The sequence below is a fragment of the Drosophila melanogaster genome, chromosome 2L (assembly GCF_000001215.4).
Source record: "Drosophila melanogaster chromosome 2L".
Classification (NCBI taxonomy): Eukaryota; Metazoa; Arthropoda; class Insecta; order Diptera; family Drosophilidae; genus Drosophila; species Drosophila melanogaster.
In genome coordinates, this window is record NT_033779.5 from 313,356 (window position 1) to 333,689 (window position 20,334).

Sequence of the window (20,334 nt, forward strand, 5' to 3'; positions counted from 1 at the left end):
AGACGATTTATGGCGGATCTGCCGGTTGTTCGGGTGGTGATGATAGTATGGTAATGAAACGAAAAACATCAGTGAATTTTATGTAGAAGCAATCCATCATGATAATGGCAGATAACATACGTGCCCTAATGTTGGGCTACCAACTGAGTTATCCTGATGTTATACTAGAATTAGGAGTGAGCTTCGAACGAAGCTTAAAAAACTCGATTCCCTATGTGCCTAAAAGTATGCTTTGGGGTCTGAACTTCCGTATTTTCACGTGCCCTCAGAAAAGCGTCCTTAGCCCAGGTTGATTTTACATTTCAACGGAGGCCAATCAAACATTGAACTCATCGACGGCGATATAAATAGAAAATTTAGACAAACAACTGCCACAGGCCAACGAATAGGGGTGCCCAAAAGTGAGGTGGGAATGAAGATTACCTCGCGTGCAATTGAAAACAATTGTTTTGTCAATATTTTCACAATTCGCCTATCGTAGGGCATTATCCATTGGGCTTGGGTAACTAATTCTAGAACACAATCAAATCGATGAAGAAATATTGGAATTATAAATTGCTCCCGAACGGTTACTTTTCGCAAGTTTTCCTTAAAAAAAAAACCCAAAAACAAAGTGTAACAAAAGTTTTCCAATTGGAGGCGCCCCCATACCCACTCAGCTGAAGGGGTATTTTGGGGGGTTTTCAAGGATCCCGAGGAAAATTCGTTGATGAAGGTTGCCAGCAAGAACAACCAGAAACAAATTGTAACTCGAATTTACGGCCGGGAGCTGTTGTTTTGGGGTGTCATTGAACTTAATTTTGTTTTTCTTTTGCTTAACCACACCCCCGTTGATTTTCCATTCTACACCCCTGCCCAACGCTTTATATTTTTATTTATTTGTGTACTTTATGCTACCGATATGAGCATGAGCGACTGCTGAGCACCCAAGGGCCGGCAAGTTGTTGACTTACACCCAGCGAACCCTCATCTCCACTCTGAGTGATGAATTTTCTGTTCGAATAAGGAAAATGGTAAGGAAAACGTGGTAGGAAAATAAGAGAAAGTCCCGCAAAGAAATTTTTCTTTTGGCGCCAAGCAATTTGGGGGGAAATCAATTCCGCAACGCTCCAAAAATCAAATCCATTTTTTCGTGGAGAATTATTTCCTTTTACGGAATAGGTAAAATTGCAATATTCAAAACGCGGTGAAAAGGGGGAAATTCGGGAAACCAAAGACTAAATAGCAAAGGTATTTCACCATACATTGACCCTTGGCCCATCCTCAGTTAATATTTGATGTTCAGTTGTCTTGTGTTGCTATGTTGTTTTTTTTTGCTGGCTTTGGTGCTTCTTTTGGAGTCATTAAAATAAACTATTTAATCAATCACTTTCAAAAAAAAAATGTTGTACCAGAAGCATATTTCCAAGAAGATATAAATCTACAACAGAGAAATACCTATGTCATGGAACTTTTTGTTTCCTTGAACCGCTCCGCTTCTAACTTGTGTGTGTATGCTAGCGTGTGTTTGTTCGTCGGTGCCTTTTCAATTTTTAATGGCTGTCAAATGCGGGCATAAACCATTTTGGCATACAAGCAAATAAAATTTGCGCTGCCTAAAAGCACTAACAATCAAACACTCGACAACAGGAGCTGAAACAATGGAAACAACAGCAACGACAAGCTAAAGCAATTAGTTTAATGTGATTCTCTTCTGGCCTTCGTATCGTCTTCGCCCGAAGAGATGAAGCCTGGCCAAGTTTTATGTACCACAAATGAAATTATAGTCGGCTCACACATACACACATACACACAGAGTGCCACAGGCTGTAGCTGCAATTTCCGCGCGCGCGGTAAAACGAGAGAGCAAGTGGAAAACTGTCGCTCCAAAAAGCATGCTACGAAAATGTCGCTGTTTTCCGCCCCGTTTTTGTCCCACAATTCTTATCTTTGAGCTCTCACCTGCTTCAGTTTTAACATTTTTACTTTCCCTGGGACCCGCTAAGCTTTTCAATTGCGTTTTCCCCGCACTCCTCTCGCTTTTCCCGGCGACGCTGCCATGCACATTAACCAAATAGCTGGCGCCTTGATTTGATTATCGTGTTTGTGTGAGTGCGGAGAGCGTTGCTGGGTAAGATTGCCGTTTGACAAGCAACTTCCGTACCTTTCCCGGAAACGGCAGATAGAAGAAGAAGCCCGAGAGAAAACCCTGTCACTCGCCCCCATTCATTCGGAAAAGTTGTCCATACACTAAATGGACACTTAGGTGCAGGTACTTAAAAGCCAGTCCTTGCCGCACGGAATTAATAGCTTTCACGTCTGATACCTTTCATCTTAAAATTTCGTAAAAATAAATCAATGCTTGCTAAAAATATTTTTAAATTTTAAGTGTTTTGCGAAAACATTGGAAACGAGTATCCTACGATCTTTATATATTTCTCAACATTCTTCTACTGTCGAAACATGTAGGTGCATAAATTTGGCTCAGATCTACTGAAAGCCTGCAATAAACAAGCCAATAACAAGTACTCCATGGTTCGCAGCATATATCAACATTTAACCTTTGGATGTGAGCTGGCAAAGGAAAACATATTTTGACTGGCGTTTTGATTTATGTAGCTTTTCCAGCCGAAGGAGGGGCAAATGGAGGGGCCAACCCACGCCGGTGGGGCGGTGGGGCGTTGGGGCGGTCGGTAAAGTCGGACTGGGAGATGCTGTGGGAAAGCGTTTTGTTCTGTTTCCGTTGCATACATGATTCATGGGCTCTCGTTCTTTGAGAACGAGAAAAAACAACGGGGAAAGTCACTTGAAACCTTTGTGTTGCCGCTGTGATTTCCGTTGCGTATCCCCAGAATTGGTCCCCAAACGCCAGCTAGCTCAACCCATACAGAACCTACTTTTTCCACCGAATCATAGGTTCACCTGCAAATTGGCTGTAATAAATTTTTTGCCGTTTGCCATAAAACACTTAAAACGATTTGCAAAGTAAAAAGGAGGAACGCAATGGAACAGCTGTGAGGCGAGCGTAGCATGGAAATGAGGAAAATCGAGCAGCGTCTCTTCCATTTTTCATTTTACTTACGATAACAATTTTCGATATTGACTCAAAATCCATTTGCCACATTGAAGCATTCGAAAATAGTCGGAAGTCAAGCAGAATGAAAAAGCTTAATTACTTCCCCTTTGGCAGCTCGCAAATTTATGATGTACAAACTCAATTTGAAACAGAAAATGGGAGGGAAAACGGCAATATAAATTTACAAATTCAATTCTATTCTGAAAAGCAACAAATACAAACAAATGACTTCCTTTATGCGTGAAAATTTTCGACATGTGTGCATGTATGTATTCGTGTGAGTAAAACAGCTTAAGCTACGCCACTGAGAAAAAATAGGCAGTGCTATGGAGTTCTCTTTACTTATTTTCAGCTCCAATTGTTTTCTCACTTATTTTTGTATCTTTCGGTGTAAAATCATGTGTGGTCGGTTGTGTCTAAAAGTTTTGCTCACACTCTTATTAGGTGCTTTTGATCTATTTCACTCACAGTTTCAGATTCTGTTTCTGTTTTAGTTTCGGGTTTGCTCTTCGGACTTGACTTAAATTGGTTATGACAAGGCCAAAAGAAATTACGAAAGTATTAGCTCTCGGCAGTCACGTGCCTCTTCCCTCTACGCATTCTTCCCCGGATTTGCTGCCATCTCAGAGTTTCTAAGTGGATTAGTCCAAAACAAGAACCACTCGGTTCAGATCGGTCGACTGACGAAAACAGTGCCGGATGTCTATTTTAGGCTACTCGATAGTACTCAGGTCAGGAGTGCTCTGTCGGCTAATTGAAATTAAAAATGTTTGTGCGCCAAATTAGCAAGCCGAAAAACGGTTTCCTGCATAAATGAAGTGCAGTCAAATACAAAAACCAGAAACCCAACAAAAAGCAAAGGTGAAGGAAACTACAAGGGAATTTCGCAACACAATGGCCGGCGACAGCAGCCCAAAAATAGGCAAACAAAGCCAGAGAGACCTGAATGGAATGGACCCCAATGAATGGAGATTCGTCCGGCGCTCATTGAAAGCCCATTCAGGGGGCTGCGATCCGAAGTCCGGACCTCTGTTCCTGACCTTTCTCGTACACGTAATCGGGTTGACCCGCAATGGCAGCGAAACAAAAGCGTCAGACTTTGGAAAATTGTTAATGGTATCTGGTGTATCTGCAGTTGGGCATGACTCAATTGGGAACAGGGCTCGACAGAAATAACCCCTTTAAAATTAGGATAGGAATATATCGTCGAACATTATTTCACAATTATTAGCTTTACCTTCATTCTTTTCCATAAGGACAAAGTTACAAAATAAAAAAATTAAAGATAAAATAAATTGTTTTAATATATTTCCAATTTTTTTGTGCTTGCAGAAAACAGCCAGAACTTTTAATCAGTCCCAGAATGCAGTCCAAAGAGCTCGCATGCGGTGCAAAGTCAATACCGCTCTAACTGTGCCAGGACCATGTCGATGATTCGGATACCAACCAGGACTATGGCGTCATTTGTATGCGGTGTGGCTATTCTGCGACAACTAAGGGAAAGGAAATGAGGAGCCGCGGCTAATCCAAGAATCGCACAGAAAGTAAACAGAAAGCGTTCATCAGTGGGTCAGTAGCAGCCCGTAAACGAGATTTTAAACCCAAAAATTTGTGAGGATGATGAGCGCCGGAGGAACCTACATCTCCACCGCCAGCGTGGAGGTGCCACAAGCTCTGCAAGATGGCGAGAAGTTCATTCGATGGGATGATGTGAGTAGTGAGCTGTGTACTTAGACGATTTTGTCCGGGGATATTGATTATTAATTACTTATACTTGTAACTGGTACATTCCATTATTTCCAATTCGTTTGCAAAAGGTCAAAAGACTTTTTAGGCTTGTTCAAAGTATTTGTTTTGCCTAAAAAAGTCTTTAACACTAATCAATTTAATTTTGATAGTTGAGTTATCAGGTATTTTTTGGAAAAAATATCCACTAACCCAATGTGTCATTGTTTGAGTACAGAATGTTCGTTTATTAAGTGGTTATATAAGAGAATAGGTTTTTGTCTATTTCGCCTTACGGTTCTCATCGATCCAAGGCAAAAACGAAGACACTGATGTGTATACGGAAGGATAGGTTGTGGACAAACAGGGTGTGTATCCCCAGGAGACGATGCCAATCAGCTCGGCTCCTCGACTGCTGGATTGCGAGACCAGGGGGCCGCCACTGTCTCCGTTGCAGGATCCGTCGGCTTTTCCGGGGGTGTGGGTGCATACATTGGTTTCTGCCAGCGAATTGTTGGATGGCAACGCCGCCTTGCATTCGTTGTAGTCAACAATGATAGCGTCCAGTTTCTGAAGGTTCAGCGGCAGCAATCCTGAGTTGTCGCGGCCCCAGCCGTACAGATATCCATCGCTAGTGCCTTGGAATGTCTTTGAAGGAAGACTTACTGCGGAAACCGGATTGCTGCCATCACGGGCAACGGCATTCAGGTCAAAGGCATCCTCTTCCTTGAGGAGAATTAGGCCGATGTCGTTGGGTCCCACACCGCCACCGTAGTTCTCGTGGATCACGTACTGGGCATTGGTGAACTTCCTAATCTGAACGTTCTCCTGGTCAGTGCGGCTGTGTGCACCGGCAACTGCCTGACCCTGATTGTAGGTCAGGCAGTGTGCGGCGGTCACAATGGTCACCTCATCGAGCAAGCTTCCTGCACAGAAGTGCGAGTTGGATGTGGTCTGTAAGGACACAATATAGGGCGCCTCTCCCTTCGCCGCTTCATAGCCGTTGATGATGCGACCTTCGGGGAATCCCGGCTGAGGGACAGAAATGGCCGAAACCGAAGCCAGAGCCAGTGCGAATATAACCGCGAATTGTTTCATTTTGAGTTCTCTGTCGAGTTTGTTCCACTGCCAAATAGCCTAGCGCCTTATATAGGTCTCTTCAATCTCCAATTTGAACTGTAAGCACTCCAAGCACCAGTTATCGTTATCACCGAAGAGATTTACGATCATCACCGGCATATTCTTGGCCCCGATATGATTTCGCTTTGTCCTGCTCTTGCGCCTTTGACTGATACGAGTTCTAATATCTCAACACATGCATGCACTTAAGGCACAGAAGAAGCTTCCTTGCAGCCAACATGTCTGGCTTTTGGCCCCGATCTGGATGGCAAGTTTCTATTTGTTCACATACAGGTTACTTTGTCTGAGTGTGTTAATTGTATTTGTCTTAAAACAATAGTAGAGACTTTGTGTATTTGGCAAACAATGATTAGAAGCTAGCATGCCCTGATAATAAATGATGAAATATGAAAACATAAGTGTAAATATTATTGAGTCTTCTAAAAACAACCTTAAATGTATTTGGGAATTATTTTTAGTAGCGCCAAAAAGCATCTAGAAAAATTTAACTTTTAAAGTTGTAAATTTTCATGCGTCATCCTTGTATTCTTTGTTGTATTAAACGTTGTTTTAGCAACATGTTGATTCTTAGAATTCGAACTTTGTAAAGCTTTTCCAATCTCTTTGTTCAATATTATTTAGCACTTTTTTAATAGCAATGATAAGGAGCTTTCAGTCCGGTTAGATTTGATTGGTCGAGTGCATGACTTTCGATACTGGATCGTCTATCAATGGCACACGCCTCCAAAAGTCTGGGCTTTTCCAGAGCTTATATTAGAAACCATAAATCAAGAGACAAATGGTGTGTTCGGGACCGTCTTTAATCCAGTTCCGATTACAGTTCGATTCAAGGGTAATCAGACACAATAAATTGTAGAAAAGCAAACAGAGACTGGACTTTCATTGCCTATAATTATTTCACAATCGATCAATCGGAGGGGTGTACAAAACTAGTTTCTTTTTGAACGTTTTTGCTTTGCGTTGAAGAGGATGGTATTTTAGAAAGAATAAACGCAAAAAAGTTACAAGACAAGTTTTAGTTGGATGCTTTTATTCAACAATCGATCATGACTCTGATCAATAGCGATTTCGATCCTGGCTAATAGATCTGACTAATAGTTTCTTCCTTTTGTTTAGAAGAGCTTGTAGTAGGCACTCTGAATATTGGTTATCCAATCAATGTAGGCCGACACCTTGGTGTAAATGGAAGGCATGTTGGCCAGTCCGCAGGGGATGTAGCCCCAGGATACGATGCCAATCAGCTCGGAGGGGGCGTTTGTGAACTCAACAACCAGGGGGCCGCCGGAGTCACCGTTGCATGCAGACTTGCTCTGTTGCAGGGAAGAGGAGCAGATGTTGGACTCAGCGATAGGAGCGCTTTCCGGCAGCTCCTCCTTGCACTCCTCGTAGTTCAAAATTTGGGTGGTCACAGTCTGCAGGGTCTTGGCGCCCGAGAAGATGTAGGACTTTGGCTGTCCCCAACCGTACAGGTGGGTCTCTCCCTCATGGACTTGTTCACGGCTGGGCAAGGTGGCGGGCTGCACCCACTCGTTGAAGATGAAAGACTCGTTCACGTGCAGCAGGGCAATGTCGTAGGGCCCAACGCCACCGGTGTACTTCTCGTGGACGCGGCCAAAGTCAACTTGGCGCTGCTGGGTCAGCTCATCCACCTCGGCACGGGTGTGGAGTCCGGCAATGATGCTCATGCCTACTGGCTCGGAAATGCAATGAGCAGCAGTCACAATCCAGTCCTTGTTAATCAAGGTGCCTCCGCAGATGTGCGAGTGCTTCAAGTAGTTGGTCGCCAGGGAAACAATGTACGGGGCGGAGTGGGGTTCTGCCTCCGTGCCGTTGATCACGAAGCCGGTCGCAAAGCTAGGCACGAGTTTGGCCAGCTTGTCGGAGAGCTTGGCTCCCTGGGCGGCGGCCACAAGGGCAATAACCAAAGTCACAGTGATCAGTTTCATTCTGCAGATTTACGGAGAATGTATACTGACTACCAACTAATGGCACCTTTTATACTTGCCCACCACTAGAGATAAGCAGATAGATTTATGAATAGTATTTGACGATTAGTTAATTTCGTCTGAATTGATTACGATTGTCCGATATGAGTACGCGTATTTAATAGTAACTTGTTCTTGAATGGGAAAAGCCCTGGAAATCTGCGCCCACGTGGGTGTGCGTAATGTGCTAACCGAGGTGTTGACACGGCAAGGTCGACCACGGCCCAGTCTCAAAGGATGCTATAAATACTGACCCCTCTCGATGGGGTTCTCCCAGCTGGCGTTCAAAGCCAATTAAGAGAGGAGGAAGAGATTTCATACCCCTGAAGTGACCGCGTGTTTGCGTAAACATTTTCAGGACAACATCCACACCATGGGACATGTGGCCCTAATGACACATGGTTGCAGCTTGTTCCGGACAGTCGGCAATTAGTGCATGCAAGGATGCACTCCGCGATCTTCATTGTGTCCTCTTACGCGCTTCAAAGGTTAATTGCAAAATTTAAATGCCACAGCACCAGGAGGTTAAAATAGTACATGTAGCCTAAGACGGAGCTTAAACTTAAATTATATTTTACATGCTACATACATACATACAATATATGCATATATGTTAGGTAATGTGGAGAAGTTGAATGTCCCACTCCATGTAATTTTTTAAAGCCACATTAAAAACGTAATCTCTTAATTCCCGGTATCAGAGGTTAGTCCAATATTTCTATAATCGAACTAGTTCTTTGAGTTACTGCTGCACTCCAGGGGTTTTCTCTCTTTCCTCTGCATGGCAAAGCTTTTTGGTCTTGTACTATAAAAGGCCAGTTGCTTTTCGGCGTCCGGTTTAGACGATTCAAATTCTCAACCGTATCAGTGATGTTATCGCCGCTTTTCCTGCTGCCCCTCTTGGCTTTGGCCGGAGCGGCTAAACTTCCGCACATTCAACACCTGACATTGAGGGATACAGAACAAGTTCACGCAGAGATCCAGCCCCTGATTATAGATGGCTACGATGTGCAGGGGGTGGACAATGTGCCCTACCTGGTGTCCCTGTCCTTGACAAGGGCCACCTATACCCACTTGTGCGGGGCATCCATCATTGGCAAACGATGGCTCCTGACGGCTGCTCATTGTGTCGATGAACTGCGCACCTTCAACGGAGATGCCGTAGGAACACCCGTTTACGCTGGAATCATCAACCGGTCGAACGTGACGGCCGCCCAAGTGCGCTACGTCGACTTCGCCTCAACGCATCGGTCTTTCAATGGAAACGCCGGAAGTGACAATATAGCCTTGCTCCACGTCTCTGAGAGCTTCGAGTACAACGCTCGAGTTCAGCAGATCGCCCTGCCCGACATCAATGATGATTACAGCAATAAGACAGCTGCTGCTTATGGCTGGGGACTCACCGACCCCGATGGCGACGAGTACTCCAAAGAGTTGCAGTATGCCTTCGCTCCCCTACTCAATAGCACGGGTTGCAAGGAGTTGCTGCCCGCAGACGCTCCTCTGACGGCGCAGCAGGTGTGCTCTCAGGTAAAGACCTGCTACGGAGACGGAGGCACTCCCCTGATCTACTGGCCCATCACTGGACCGGCGGAGTTGGTGGGCCTCGGATCCTGGAGCTATATGCCGTGCGGATATGCCAATCGGCCAACGGTGTACACCTCTGTACCCCCTTACATTGGATGGATCCACCAAACGATCGGCGCCTACTACCAGCTTAACTGAGAGTCGTGGTGTCGAAGGGGAGATCTTTGCGTAATACTCTAGCAGTACATTAAAGTAAACACCGCGCGTTTTCGTATCTTATCACAGAGCTCGTTAACGTGAATAGAAAACCTTGTTTTATTGCTCGATAAGTGGACGGCTGATTGCCTGAAATCGAACTACTATTTATAATTGCCGATCAGCTGGCGATTTATGATTTATGATAGAGTCTTTGTATTTGCTGAGTAAGCGGTAAGGTGTAAGCTGACTTTCTAGTCAGATGGGTAAATTTGGTAAGATCATAGTTACTGCAAATTTGGTGACAGACCCTGACGAGAGCGAGACTCATTCCTATCACGACTCTGCGGTAGTTTGTCAGGTTATCCTGTCAACAGCAGTGGCAGGCAAAGTTTTCTAGTTCCATGAAAACTTTATCAGGTAATTTGAGGGGGATGGAAATGGGTTAGGTGGAATATGTATGTAAAGAGAACTAAGCAGGTACATATTTTATACTATGATTTGCATGTAGCACAGCCAGCAGCGGTTTAAACGTATTTCTATAGTTCGAAGTGTACTCTTCAAGGGAGATGAGCTGACTGTTGGGTGTTCCTCAGCAGCATTAGCATATCCTAACCTGCCAATCGTCCTCCCAATGCTTCCTAATGCACTGAAGCACTCCACCTTTCGCTTTGGACTCCCGACAGCCCTTTTAGAACTCAATTCCCTAAGCATGATTGACAGCGAATCGAGAACAGCGTCTGACAATTGTCACTAACAGATGTGTTTCATAGATACAGATGTGCATGTATTTTTAAAGGAAATCGCACTCAAAAAGCCCTACATACGTAGGTATAGACATTTTTCACAGTGCACGCATCTGAGACACTTTTGGCTGGCTGCAGACATTCCCTTTTGCTGTGCTCGGTGTGCGGTCTGCTTTAAGCGTTTTCTACAGTCGAGTGACATATGTACGAGGAGCAGATCCAACAGCTAAACCAATTCAATTATGCATGTAATCGTTCTCATCCTAAAGGCACACCCAAATACAAGAATATACATTAGCAGAAATATACACTGATGTAGTAGATGCTGAAACGCGTGCCAGCGTTGGCTGTTTGTATTTGAGGAGCGTGTCAAAAGGCAGTAACTTCGAACACAGTCTTTCAGGAGCAGTCACGAAGTAGAAACTTAAATTCGCACACAATTTCTGCAGTTATTGGATTTCCACTGAATTTTGCATATTGAAATTGAATTAACGAACTTTTTACCGCCCATCCGCGCGAGCTCAACTCAATTAGTTTACAGTAATTAGACAACAGGAAAAGCAACCAAGACAACTCGAGTGGGGATTGTGGCTACCAATTAGCGATGGTAGAACCCTTGTCCTCGCTCCGGACTTTCCTAAACAACCAACAGACCAGCCCATCTGAAAATCCCCAGAAAATATGCGCCTAATTGAATATCACAAGTGGTGGGGGTGAATCCGAGTTGATGTTTTCAATTTCAATTATTAAGGAACCTCTCGGCCTCGTCTGTGAAAAGGGGAAAGTGTTTGCCAGGCAGGCCACTTTGGCACCTAGTGGGTTCATTAAACTCAAACCCAAAATTCGATCCCAAAAGGATAATGAACTTGTGGCTGCGCGAATTAAATATGCTCGTAACGAGTATTTGAAAGCTCATCAATTTTGGTCGTAACAACAAGCGTTCCCTAATCTTAATGGACCGATGACGGGGTCAAGGAATTTCACCCTCTAATTGGAACTAAACTCTGGAGTCAAGGAATTTTTTCAGCGAACAGATAGGTGGTACCAAACAAACAAAGTAAACAAAACAAACTTCGAGTAACGGGCTTTAATATAGGTAGTTATACCAGAAGCTCGCATTTTTATTTTACTCGTAATTCGTTGCCGGTGATGCATTGAGTGAGGTACCTAATACCGATATGAGAGTCAATAAATATTTCAGTGAAATCGCCCCCTTAAAATAACAACGCCTGCACCCCAAGGTGGATCCACTTTGTTGCCACATTCCCTGAAGCAAAACTGGCGTGACCGTCGTATTTTGCCCCACTTAGTTGCACACACATTCATGGCTTCTTTGTTGCACGTTGTCTGCGTTGACTTCACGCCCAGATGAAGGGCCCTCTACCCCCATTGTCACCCACCGGGAAAATCTTTCTAGAAGTGGAGCCGAATTTTCGGGACATCTTGTTAGCTGGATACCTTGTCATCTTGTTAGCTGGATACCAGATTTGGCTGCCACTTATTTGCATGCATATTTGAGAAATACAAAATATATTAATTTCGGCTGGGGGTTACTCGGAATCCGCATCTGTTTCGCATTGCCAGCTGCGGTCGGAGAATTTTCACTTTTCGCCAGCTTTTTCCTTTATGAATAGACGGCCGTGGAATTAAATATTTATGGCTGCCGTCAGATGCCCATTTAATTTGACTTAAATAATAAGCAGAAATAACAGACGACTGCACTCATGCGGCAGTTCAGCTGAAATATTGAATGGGATAAATTCATTAGGGGCAGTTCAATAAACTCTGAAATTACGACTGTATGTATCATGTGTTTACAATTTATTGGACCCGAATCGAAAGAATACGCGCTTTGATTATCATTCGCGCTATTAATAACGACTAGGGTTCGTCTTCATTTCAGCCTGCTTCATTTTTGGTTCTCATGCGGTTTCTTCATCTGATTTCAGGACTCGGGCACTGGAACACCGGTTACAATGCGCGTCGATGCCAAGGGCTTCTTCCTCTACTGGGTCGACCAGAACAACGAGCTGGATATCCTTGATATAGCCACCATACGCGACGTTCGCACAGGACAGTACGCTAAGCGACCAAAGGTGCGTATACTTCTTAAAAAATGCATCCGTGGCGTATACTTGATTTCTACTCTTTAGTCGCTCCTTGGGTAGCTGGTTCTTGGGGTTTGTCAATAGAATCAATGCCAGATGGGAGAGAGCATTCTTCGCTGATTTTACCATCGCATTCATCCGTCCTTGTCATAATGGGCTTTACTTCGCAGGATTCTCCTCCCTTCTTCCTTGAGCAGCAGCATTTACCGCAGCAACCACAAACTTCTGAAATGCAAAAATAAAAAAAGAAATAAGTCTCTGTTTTAAGCACGTAAATTGAGCAATGTAGGCGGTTGTTACTTTTTCGCGATGCACACAAATACCATAGTAAAGTATAGCTAGTGTATATTAATCTTTTGGGCAATATTAATCTTTTGGGTAAATGCTTCTCACTGCTACCTGGCCTTCTTGGAAAGCCAATTACTGGGTCAGGTATGTGAAGATATTTTCAGAGGATGGGAGCAAGGGTGAACCCGCCCAATTCCCCGTTTAGATTTCCTAACCAAGTCACGTGCGCCGGGCCCGGAATCGGAATAGGAATCAGTATCCCCATTGTAATGTGTGCGTTTGGCAAGAGTTTTCCATAGTTAGTTGCGCCTTCACGGCTGTCACGCTTTTTCAGCTTAACACAATTTTCCATTTATTGTTGTGCGGATTCGGAATACCTCTTTTTTCCATGACGCTAATACACACATATATCTTAGCAATGAGAAGGCAAGGATGGTTCGACTCCTGCTTTTGTGCAATTGACCAGCATTCTATGTAAGCAGCTTGGCCCTGAAGAAGTCATTCGAAACTTTCACTATTCCATCTGGACAATTTGCGGCACATTATGAAATTAAAGTCCTACAAACGCTGCTCCTCTTTTTTCTTGGTCCCAGCCATTAGGGCAATTATTCCAATGGGGAAATCCTTGGGCGTCAGAGCCGCTTTTTCGCCATGCATAAATCATGTTGGTCCTCCTAGGGCAACGCCCACCGCTCGCGGCCCCGATAATAGTTGCAGTTGTTGCTGTGGAGCGCGGCAGGCCCAAGGCCAAAGGCAAATGAGTTTGGTTTTCCTTTCAGTTTGCCCGAGGCAAACTAACAGCGCCGGAAAAGTTTGGAAATGAAAGCGGTCTTTGCGGGACCGGAGGAATTTAAACAATGAATGTTGACAACGCTCTACAAACCTAACCGCTAAATAAGGCGTGAATAAAAGATAGGCCAGTTTTGTAGGTTAAACTATCTGGTTTAAAATGAACTTATTTCCAATATTCGGATAGATGAAATTGTAGAGTGTAGAGTGGTAGAGTAACAATTCAATCATACACATTTAGGGTACATAAATGTTAAGAAAATTTGTGTTGTTGCCAACGAAACAGCTTTATCAGAATTAATGAGAAAAGCTGTCTGTCTCGAAACGAAAAACCCTTTGGCAAGGAATCATTCATTAATTACTCGCACGAGTTGGTGGGCGCTGACCACGCCCAAACACACACTCGCAGGCCCATGTGTGATTAACAGAAAGCCACGAAAAGCATAGCATACATTTAAGAGCAGAGACCCCGCCTTCGCTGTGTGCATTAATGAATTGACTACTAGTCCAGGGCTCAGCTTGGGATTCGAGTTTATTTAAAGGACGCAATTAAGATCGCTTTAAATTAGCACAATACCGTTATGACACAAAAACTTAGGCACAAGTTACAAATGCGGACTCGGACTCGTTAGACATCACCAAAACACAGTCGAAGCGGGGTCATCTGCAGTGACCATCACTTATTGTCAGGCTATTGCACAGCCTTGCTAAAAGTGAGTCCAGATCCTTGGAGATTTTGACATCGCCTTGTCGATTTCTTCTCTGCAGGATCTGCTGCAAGCTTCGCACTGCCTGGACTCTGGCGAAATGAGTTTGCATACGTGGATTGCTACAGAACTGGTTGTTGCACTGGATTGGATCACACTTATGGTGTGGGCTCGGGTATTTGAGGTCCTTGCACTCCATGTATTGCCGGTGACGCATTTGGCGGAGGTAATCGCGCACCTGGCGCTCTCGATCCCGCCGGCGCATCTCCTTGATCAGCGGAGTGTCCTCTTCTTTTGGCGGACAACAAATCTCGCAGGGGCAGTCCTTTTCACTCCGGTTGTCCTTGGTATTCTTATCCTCATCCTTATCTTTCGGTTTCTTTTTACCCTTTCCCTTCTTATTCATGCCTTTCTCCTTACCTTTGCCCTTGTCCTTGTCTTTTCCCTGGTTTTGATCTACGATACCGCTTTTCCCGTCAGGCTGGTTCTTGCCTTTTTCTCTATCGCCATCAGGACCACCGAAGTCGCCGTCACCATGGTGACTTTCTTCGGTCCCGTGAGTAGTATCTTTACTTTGGGGCACTGGAGGACGGTCCTCAGAGGATCTAAAGTTTGGCTCTTTGGTCTTCTTTTCCTTGCCTTTTTCCTTGCCTTTTTCCTTGCCTTTTTCCATGCCTTTTTCCTTGTCGTTTTCTTTGACTTCGTTCTGTTTTGCCGGTTTTTTTTCCCCTCCATCTTTTTCAGATCCCTTGTTTCCTTCTCCATCACCCTTTTCGTGCTTGCCCTTATCGTTCTGTCCACCTTTTTCACCGTCACCGTCGCCGATACCTTCATTTTCATTGTCACCATCACCCGTTTTCCCTTTGTCTTTTCGCTTGTCTTTGTCAATGTCCACGTCTTTGTCAATGTCCACGTGTATGTCAATGTCCACGTCCTTATCCCTACCCTTGTCCTTATCAACTGCCGACTCACCATCTCCTCCGGCGCCATCCGGAACGAACTCGCTGCAACCCTGTGCAGGTGGATCTTTGGGATCCCTGCAGCACTTCTCCAGCGCTTCGCAGAGATCATTCTTTCCATTTGGGTCTTGAACGAAACAAGTTACCAGCGATTTGTACAGTTCATCGTAGTTGCGGGGCTCCGGTTGTTTAAAGGCCTTTTGGTTCGCCATCTCGCGTTGGAATGCCTCGTTGTCGGGCCGGGGATCCATCTTGTACTTTGCCCACTCGTAATCGGTGCACTTGCTCTCTGCCTCGCCGCATTTCGGGGGGCAGTACCAATGCTTACGTCTGAGGCCATGTTTGGGAGGCTTTTCCGGCTTCGCCATGTCCATCGCCTGTTCTATGCTGATCGCTGGATAGACGGCGCTATCGTCAAAAGGATTGCTCGGATCCGCTGGCTGAGGACAGTGAAGCCAGGAGAAGACATTGTTCGACTTCAGTTGGCGTTTTATGTTTGGCATCCTTTCGAGCTTGGCCTTCAGACATTTTCGATTTAAAACAAAAGCGCCAGGCTGGGGGGGCTTCTTCTGAAGTTGCCATTTAGGCTTTATGTTGGACTTCTTCGGCGGTTTTGGAGCAAGACTAGCCGCCTTTAGGCTCTTTTTCAAAGCGCGGTCATAGAGGACGGCCTGTGGAGACGGGTACTGCGATTTAACGCCATACCACACCAAGGATTCCTTTTGGGGACTGTAGTTCCACACGGTCAGCACGTCTTCCTTGACGTATTCTTTACATTTGTTGGCCTCCATGGCATTTTCAACGTACTTCAGAGTCTTGGCATCGTCACATTTGGATATAGGCGGTAGAATGCTGGGGTATGTTTCCTCTAGGTGCGGCTTATGGGTCTTGCAGTTGCGCCACCGCATCCACTGATACAGGGTAAGTGGTTTCTCCAAAAAGGTGTTTAGCGGGTCGGGTTCCTGGCACACAGAGAGCTCTTGAATGCTTTGACCTGCCAAGGACCTCCTGGATCCTCGGGGCTCCGCAGCCCGTGTGCCCATCATTGCGGTATCGTCTTATTCCCCAAGCTTGGAGTGTTTATCCGATTCGGGTCCAATATTGTTTAATGGTTAAATACGGTTAAGCTCAATCTGGGAACCAAAATAAAACAGGCTTTTTTTTTAAATTTAGGTGTTGTTTGCTGAACACATGATAAAATACTGAGAATGGCTTACAAAAAATATCAGCATCTTCCTTTGAAAGGGCTTTCAGAGCCGACTGAGGAATTTACATTCCATAAACTTAGTGACCTCTAATAATAAAACAGGGTTTCCAAATGCTTTTTTTTAGGGAATATTTATTACTCAATTGTCAAATTTTGAAAAATACACTTACAAGCCAATTATACTGACCAAAAAAAAAACAGTTCTCAGAAGCACTTGCACATACGGTTGGCGATTCGCTGCCGGAGATCATCGAGGTTGAATATAAGCTCGTTGTTTACGATCCTATGACGTTCCTTTCCAAGGAGCCGCTGCAAGTGTTGAAGAGCTCTCAAGCACTCACAGTATTCGGATATCTTGGGATCTAGACAGAAGCAGTTGTCGCAGCTGATGGGATCCACCTTGTGCTGGGGGACCAGTGGCTTTTCACTAGTGCAATCCATGTACGCCCGGTGCCGCATCCGCCGAAGGTATTCCCTCTTTTCGCGAAGTTTTTCCTCGGCCATAATCGATTGCATCTTCGGGGAAATTGGAATCTTCGTGCCATAGAGGCAGTCGCAAATTGTGCACGCGCAGCCCACTGGAGGACAAGGTGGGCAGGACTCTTTAACTTCCTTCTCGTCAACCTTCTGGGGCTTTTCCTCGCCTGTTTTCCCCTTTGGTGGTTTCTTGCTCGCCGGCTTCTTGTTATGCGGTTTCGTACTTGACGGCTGTGTCGGCTTGTCTTCCACTCCATCCTTAGCTGAAGGATCTCCTTTCTCCTTGATAATATCTTCCTGAATCGATATTTTGTCTGAATCCCTGGAAATAAAGGAGGATATGTTGTGAGTGGACGTATCTGTTGTGTTTTCGATCGGCGGCTTCGGTTGCTTGCCAGGATGTTTGGGCTTCAGTTGTTCATGATCAGGATCAGCTATATTTTTCTTTTTATTGTTCTGATTCGTATCGTTATTTTTATCCTTTTCTTTGCTCTTGTCTTTATCCTTAGCGTTGTGTTTGCCTTTATCCTCGTCTGTGCTTTTGCCCTTATCAGTGTCCGCATCCTTGTCTTTATCCTTCACTTTATCCTTGCCCTTATCCTTTTCCTTTTCATTGTCCTTCACTTTATCCTTGCCCTTATCCTTTTCCTTTTCTTTGTCCTCCTTATTCTTCTCATTATCTTTCCCCGTGCTCTTACTTTTATCGGTTTCCTTATCTTTTTCAGTATCTCCAAGATCGTCACTTTTCTTAACCCTTCCTTTTTCTTTGTCTTTTCCCGACTGAGATACACCTTCAGGACCAGATACACCAGAACCCGTTTGGCCATCACCCTCTTTTGTGTTGTGTGTGCCGCCTCCACCGCCAGTGCCCCCTTCTCCGACTCCATATTCATCTTTCGTTTCCTTGATCATATCCGGACAACACTTCGCCATGGCAACACATTCGGGATCTGGTTGACCCTTTTCCTCGAAGCAGGCTTGGAACCGCTTATACAGCTCATCATAGTCGTGCGGCTCTCTCTCCAGTTGCACTTTCTGCTCCTGGAACCACTTGAAGAATGCTTTGTCATAGGGTGGCGGGTTCAATTTGTACTGGGCCCACTCAAAGACAGTGCACTTGTTTTCCGGCTCACCACACTTTGAAGGGCAGTACCAGTGCTTACGTCGCAATCCGTGCTTTGAAGGTGTCTCCGGCTTCGCCATATCCAGAGCTTCTCTAAGGCTAACGATTTGATTAGTTGCCGCCTCCACTCCCAGAGGATCCATCGGATCTTCACGCTTCTCGCAAAAAAGCGTATTAAAAGCCTCCTTGGGATTAAGTTTCTGGAGTGCAATGGGCATTCGTTGAAGCTCCTCCTTGAGGGTCTGCCTGTTAAGGATATATGGCTGACACAGGGAAACTGGTTGTGGAGGTCTTTTTGGCTCTAGTGGAACCGGTGGCTTTGGAACTGGTCTCCTGGAGCCGTTTGCATGTTTTAAGCTGGTTGTCAAAGTCCTGTCGAATTTAACAGCCTCTGGTAACTTTAGTCCATCGGCCACTCCATAGAACTTGAGAGTGCTCTTGTGCGGGCTTAATTTCCAGATCCTGACAGCGTCCTGTCCCTTAGTACTGGGATCCAAACAGCCTCCCTGATCTACTGACTCCGACAGATAGTTCCTGGTTTGGTCGTTACTGCATTTGGATACTGGAGGTCGAATGCTGGGATACCGCTCCCATTTAATGATTTTTTCCGCTTTGCAATTCCTTTGTCGCATTAACTCGTATGGTGTGTGGATAATATCAGTGTCCAGAGTCCCGATATCAGAGGTGCGTATGGTTCGCTTATTGTGCGATCCACGGCGAGAGTCGATCGACTGCTTGTTGCTCATACTTTTACAATTAGCGACTGTGGAATTAGCTGGATTTTGAATATAGAGCTCTGACCTATTTTGGTATCCTTAGGAATAAATTTTGTAAATCTAAAAAAAAAAATGTATTTTCCCCATCTGGTTCTTACAACTATCTGATCTGTGCCCTTTAACATAAGACAAAATCATCTGACAGATAGCGCGTGGAGTACTTAATATACAGCAAACTATAAAGCAAAAGTCAAAACCTATGTTTTTGTTGCTTGTTTCTATGAAAGAAAATAGATTTGAAATCAGCAATTTTCTCAACAAATAATTCCTTTTCATAACTTACTAAGAAGTGTCATTTGGGCTGAGTTTTATTTTATTAGCACCTCGAAAATCAATAACTGTGTTTGAGCTGGCTAAAATTATCACGAGCATCCTGCGGCCCCGCCCCTGCTCTTTGGACATAATGAGCTTTCTTAAAATTCAAATTTCTGGCAGAGCCAAAAGGATTAGCAGCCAAGGGACCCGTAGGATTGGGAGGCACTGAGTGGGCGGCGAACTGCGCGTGAGTGCTGAGCGCGAAGCGTGAGAAGCAATTAAGATAATCGCCGTAGTCATTTCCGCTTTACGCTTCGCACGGTGCCGGCAAATTGCGGACAGAGACCTGTAGAAATAAGCTGAAGAGCCGGCGACGGGAGCTCCGTTTGCGAAAGTCATTTACATTATTCAGAGCGACAAATTTGCCGGAATTAGTTTTTAGTTAAAAGCAAATCATGACGCTGGCAGATAAGCGTAACCTGCAGCCAGGCGGGGTACACCCCGTCCGCTTTCCCGTCGTAGGTAAGTTTGCGTTTATCACCGCCAAACGATGCCATTATTTCTTCAAGAGGGAAAGCCTTTCAATATCATTTAATAATGACGTATGTGACAGACATATTTCTCAGTTCATTCGCTCGATGTGAGAGCACACAAGATATAACGGCTAGGCCACGATGGGGTTCCACTGCAAACTGCCTGCCGATAAGGTCACCCTAGCCACCCGGGCAGCTCTAACGCCGGAAGCACTGCAGGAGGAGAGCCAAATAAACGCTGCCCCAAGACATGGTGGCCACGAAGTTAATGCCCGATTCATGCTCTGGCTTCCGCTTCAAGCATTTCGGCCCTGCCGTCCCAAAGTCTGTCCTCCCTTGTTGCAGCCAACTGACCGATGTCCAATGTCCTGGGCCCGAGCTATGTGTCTTGCATTTGAAAGGACGTGGATAATCCTGCTCTGAGCCCCGCCTCACTGGAAAAGTGGGGGAGACAAACTGCTGCGTTGACGAACATAAGTTTTTAAGTCCAGTACTAGTGGAATGAAAGTGTTAAAATGTAGAGAACCAACGGAGACATTATAGAAAGAACACCGGAATTCTATGTTTCGAGTTCTAGGAAACAATAAATTCCTATATCTATGATTGTGTTCCATTATTGTCAGACTGCTAAAGGATTATTTACTATTACTTTGAGGGTAAATAAAGTCAGTTTAAAGTCTGTCCATTTTATTTTTTTCGCATAAACATTTCGCAGCAAAGTCGTATTTCCTTGAACGGA

The 20,334-nt window shown here is 44.9% G+C and overlaps 6 protein-coding genes across 12 annotated transcripts in view; 2 read left to right on the top strand and 4 right to left on the bottom strand.

The window, feature by feature from the left end:
- Positions 1-20,334, top strand: part of Plc21C (Phospholipase C at 21C) — a 49,632-nt gene that overhangs the window by 7,421 nt on the left and 21,877 nt on the right. For all 6 annotated transcript variants that reach the window (NM_205884.3, NM_057504.5, NM_001272889.1 and 3 more), the window contains 2 exon segments: positions 4,388-4,765; positions 12,323-12,469. In NM_205884.3, coding sequence (NP_995606.1) covers positions 4,673-4,765; positions 12,323-12,469 — 240 coding nt within the window. In that variant the 5' untranslated portion in view covers positions 4,388-4,672.
- On the bottom strand, positions 5,007-5,904 carry CG11912 (uncharacterized protein). The gene has a single exon (NM_134673.4). The coding sequence runs from the start codon at positions 5,876-5,878 to the stop codon at positions 5,063-5,065; it is 816 nt and encodes a 271-aa protein (NP_608517.1). The 5' UTR covers positions 5,879-5,904; the 3' UTR covers positions 5,007-5,062.
- On the bottom strand, positions 6,924-7,893 carry CG11911 (uncharacterized protein). The gene has a single exon (NM_134674.2). The coding sequence runs from the start codon at positions 7,864-7,866 to the stop codon at positions 7,033-7,035; it is 834 nt and encodes a 277-aa protein (NP_608518.1). The 5' UTR covers positions 7,867-7,893; the 3' UTR covers positions 6,924-7,032.
- On the top strand, positions 8,746-9,736 carry CG33127 (uncharacterized protein). Its single transcript, NM_175942.2, has one exon. It carries the CDS (start codon positions 8,776-8,778, stop codon positions 9,628-9,630), a length of 855 nt encoding a protein of 284 aa, NP_787956.1. The 5' UTR covers positions 8,746-8,775; the 3' UTR covers positions 9,631-9,736.
- On the bottom strand, positions 12,167-16,406 carry CG43755 (uncharacterized protein). Of its 2 annotated transcripts, NM_164379.2 has the most exons (2): positions 15,238-16,406; positions 12,167-12,706 (listed from the first exon to the last, which is right to left on the bottom strand). In NM_164379.2, exons 1-2 carry the CDS (start codon positions 16,268-16,270, stop codon positions 12,516-12,518), a joined length of 1,224 nt encoding a protein of 407 aa, NP_722626.2. In that variant the 5' UTR covers positions 16,271-16,406; the 3' UTR covers positions 12,167-12,515. The 2 variants fall into 2 exon arrangements, with proteins under 2 accessions (NP_722626.2, NP_001259819.1); NM_001272890.1 differs by lacking the exon at positions 12,167-12,706 and having other exon boundaries at positions 14,074-16,406.
- On the bottom strand, positions 16,555-18,980 carry CG31921 (uncharacterized protein). Its single transcript, NM_164380.2, has one exon. It carries the CDS (start codon positions 18,775-18,777, stop codon positions 16,636-16,638), a length of 2,142 nt encoding a protein of 713 aa, NP_722627.1. The 5' UTR covers positions 18,778-18,980; the 3' UTR covers positions 16,555-16,635.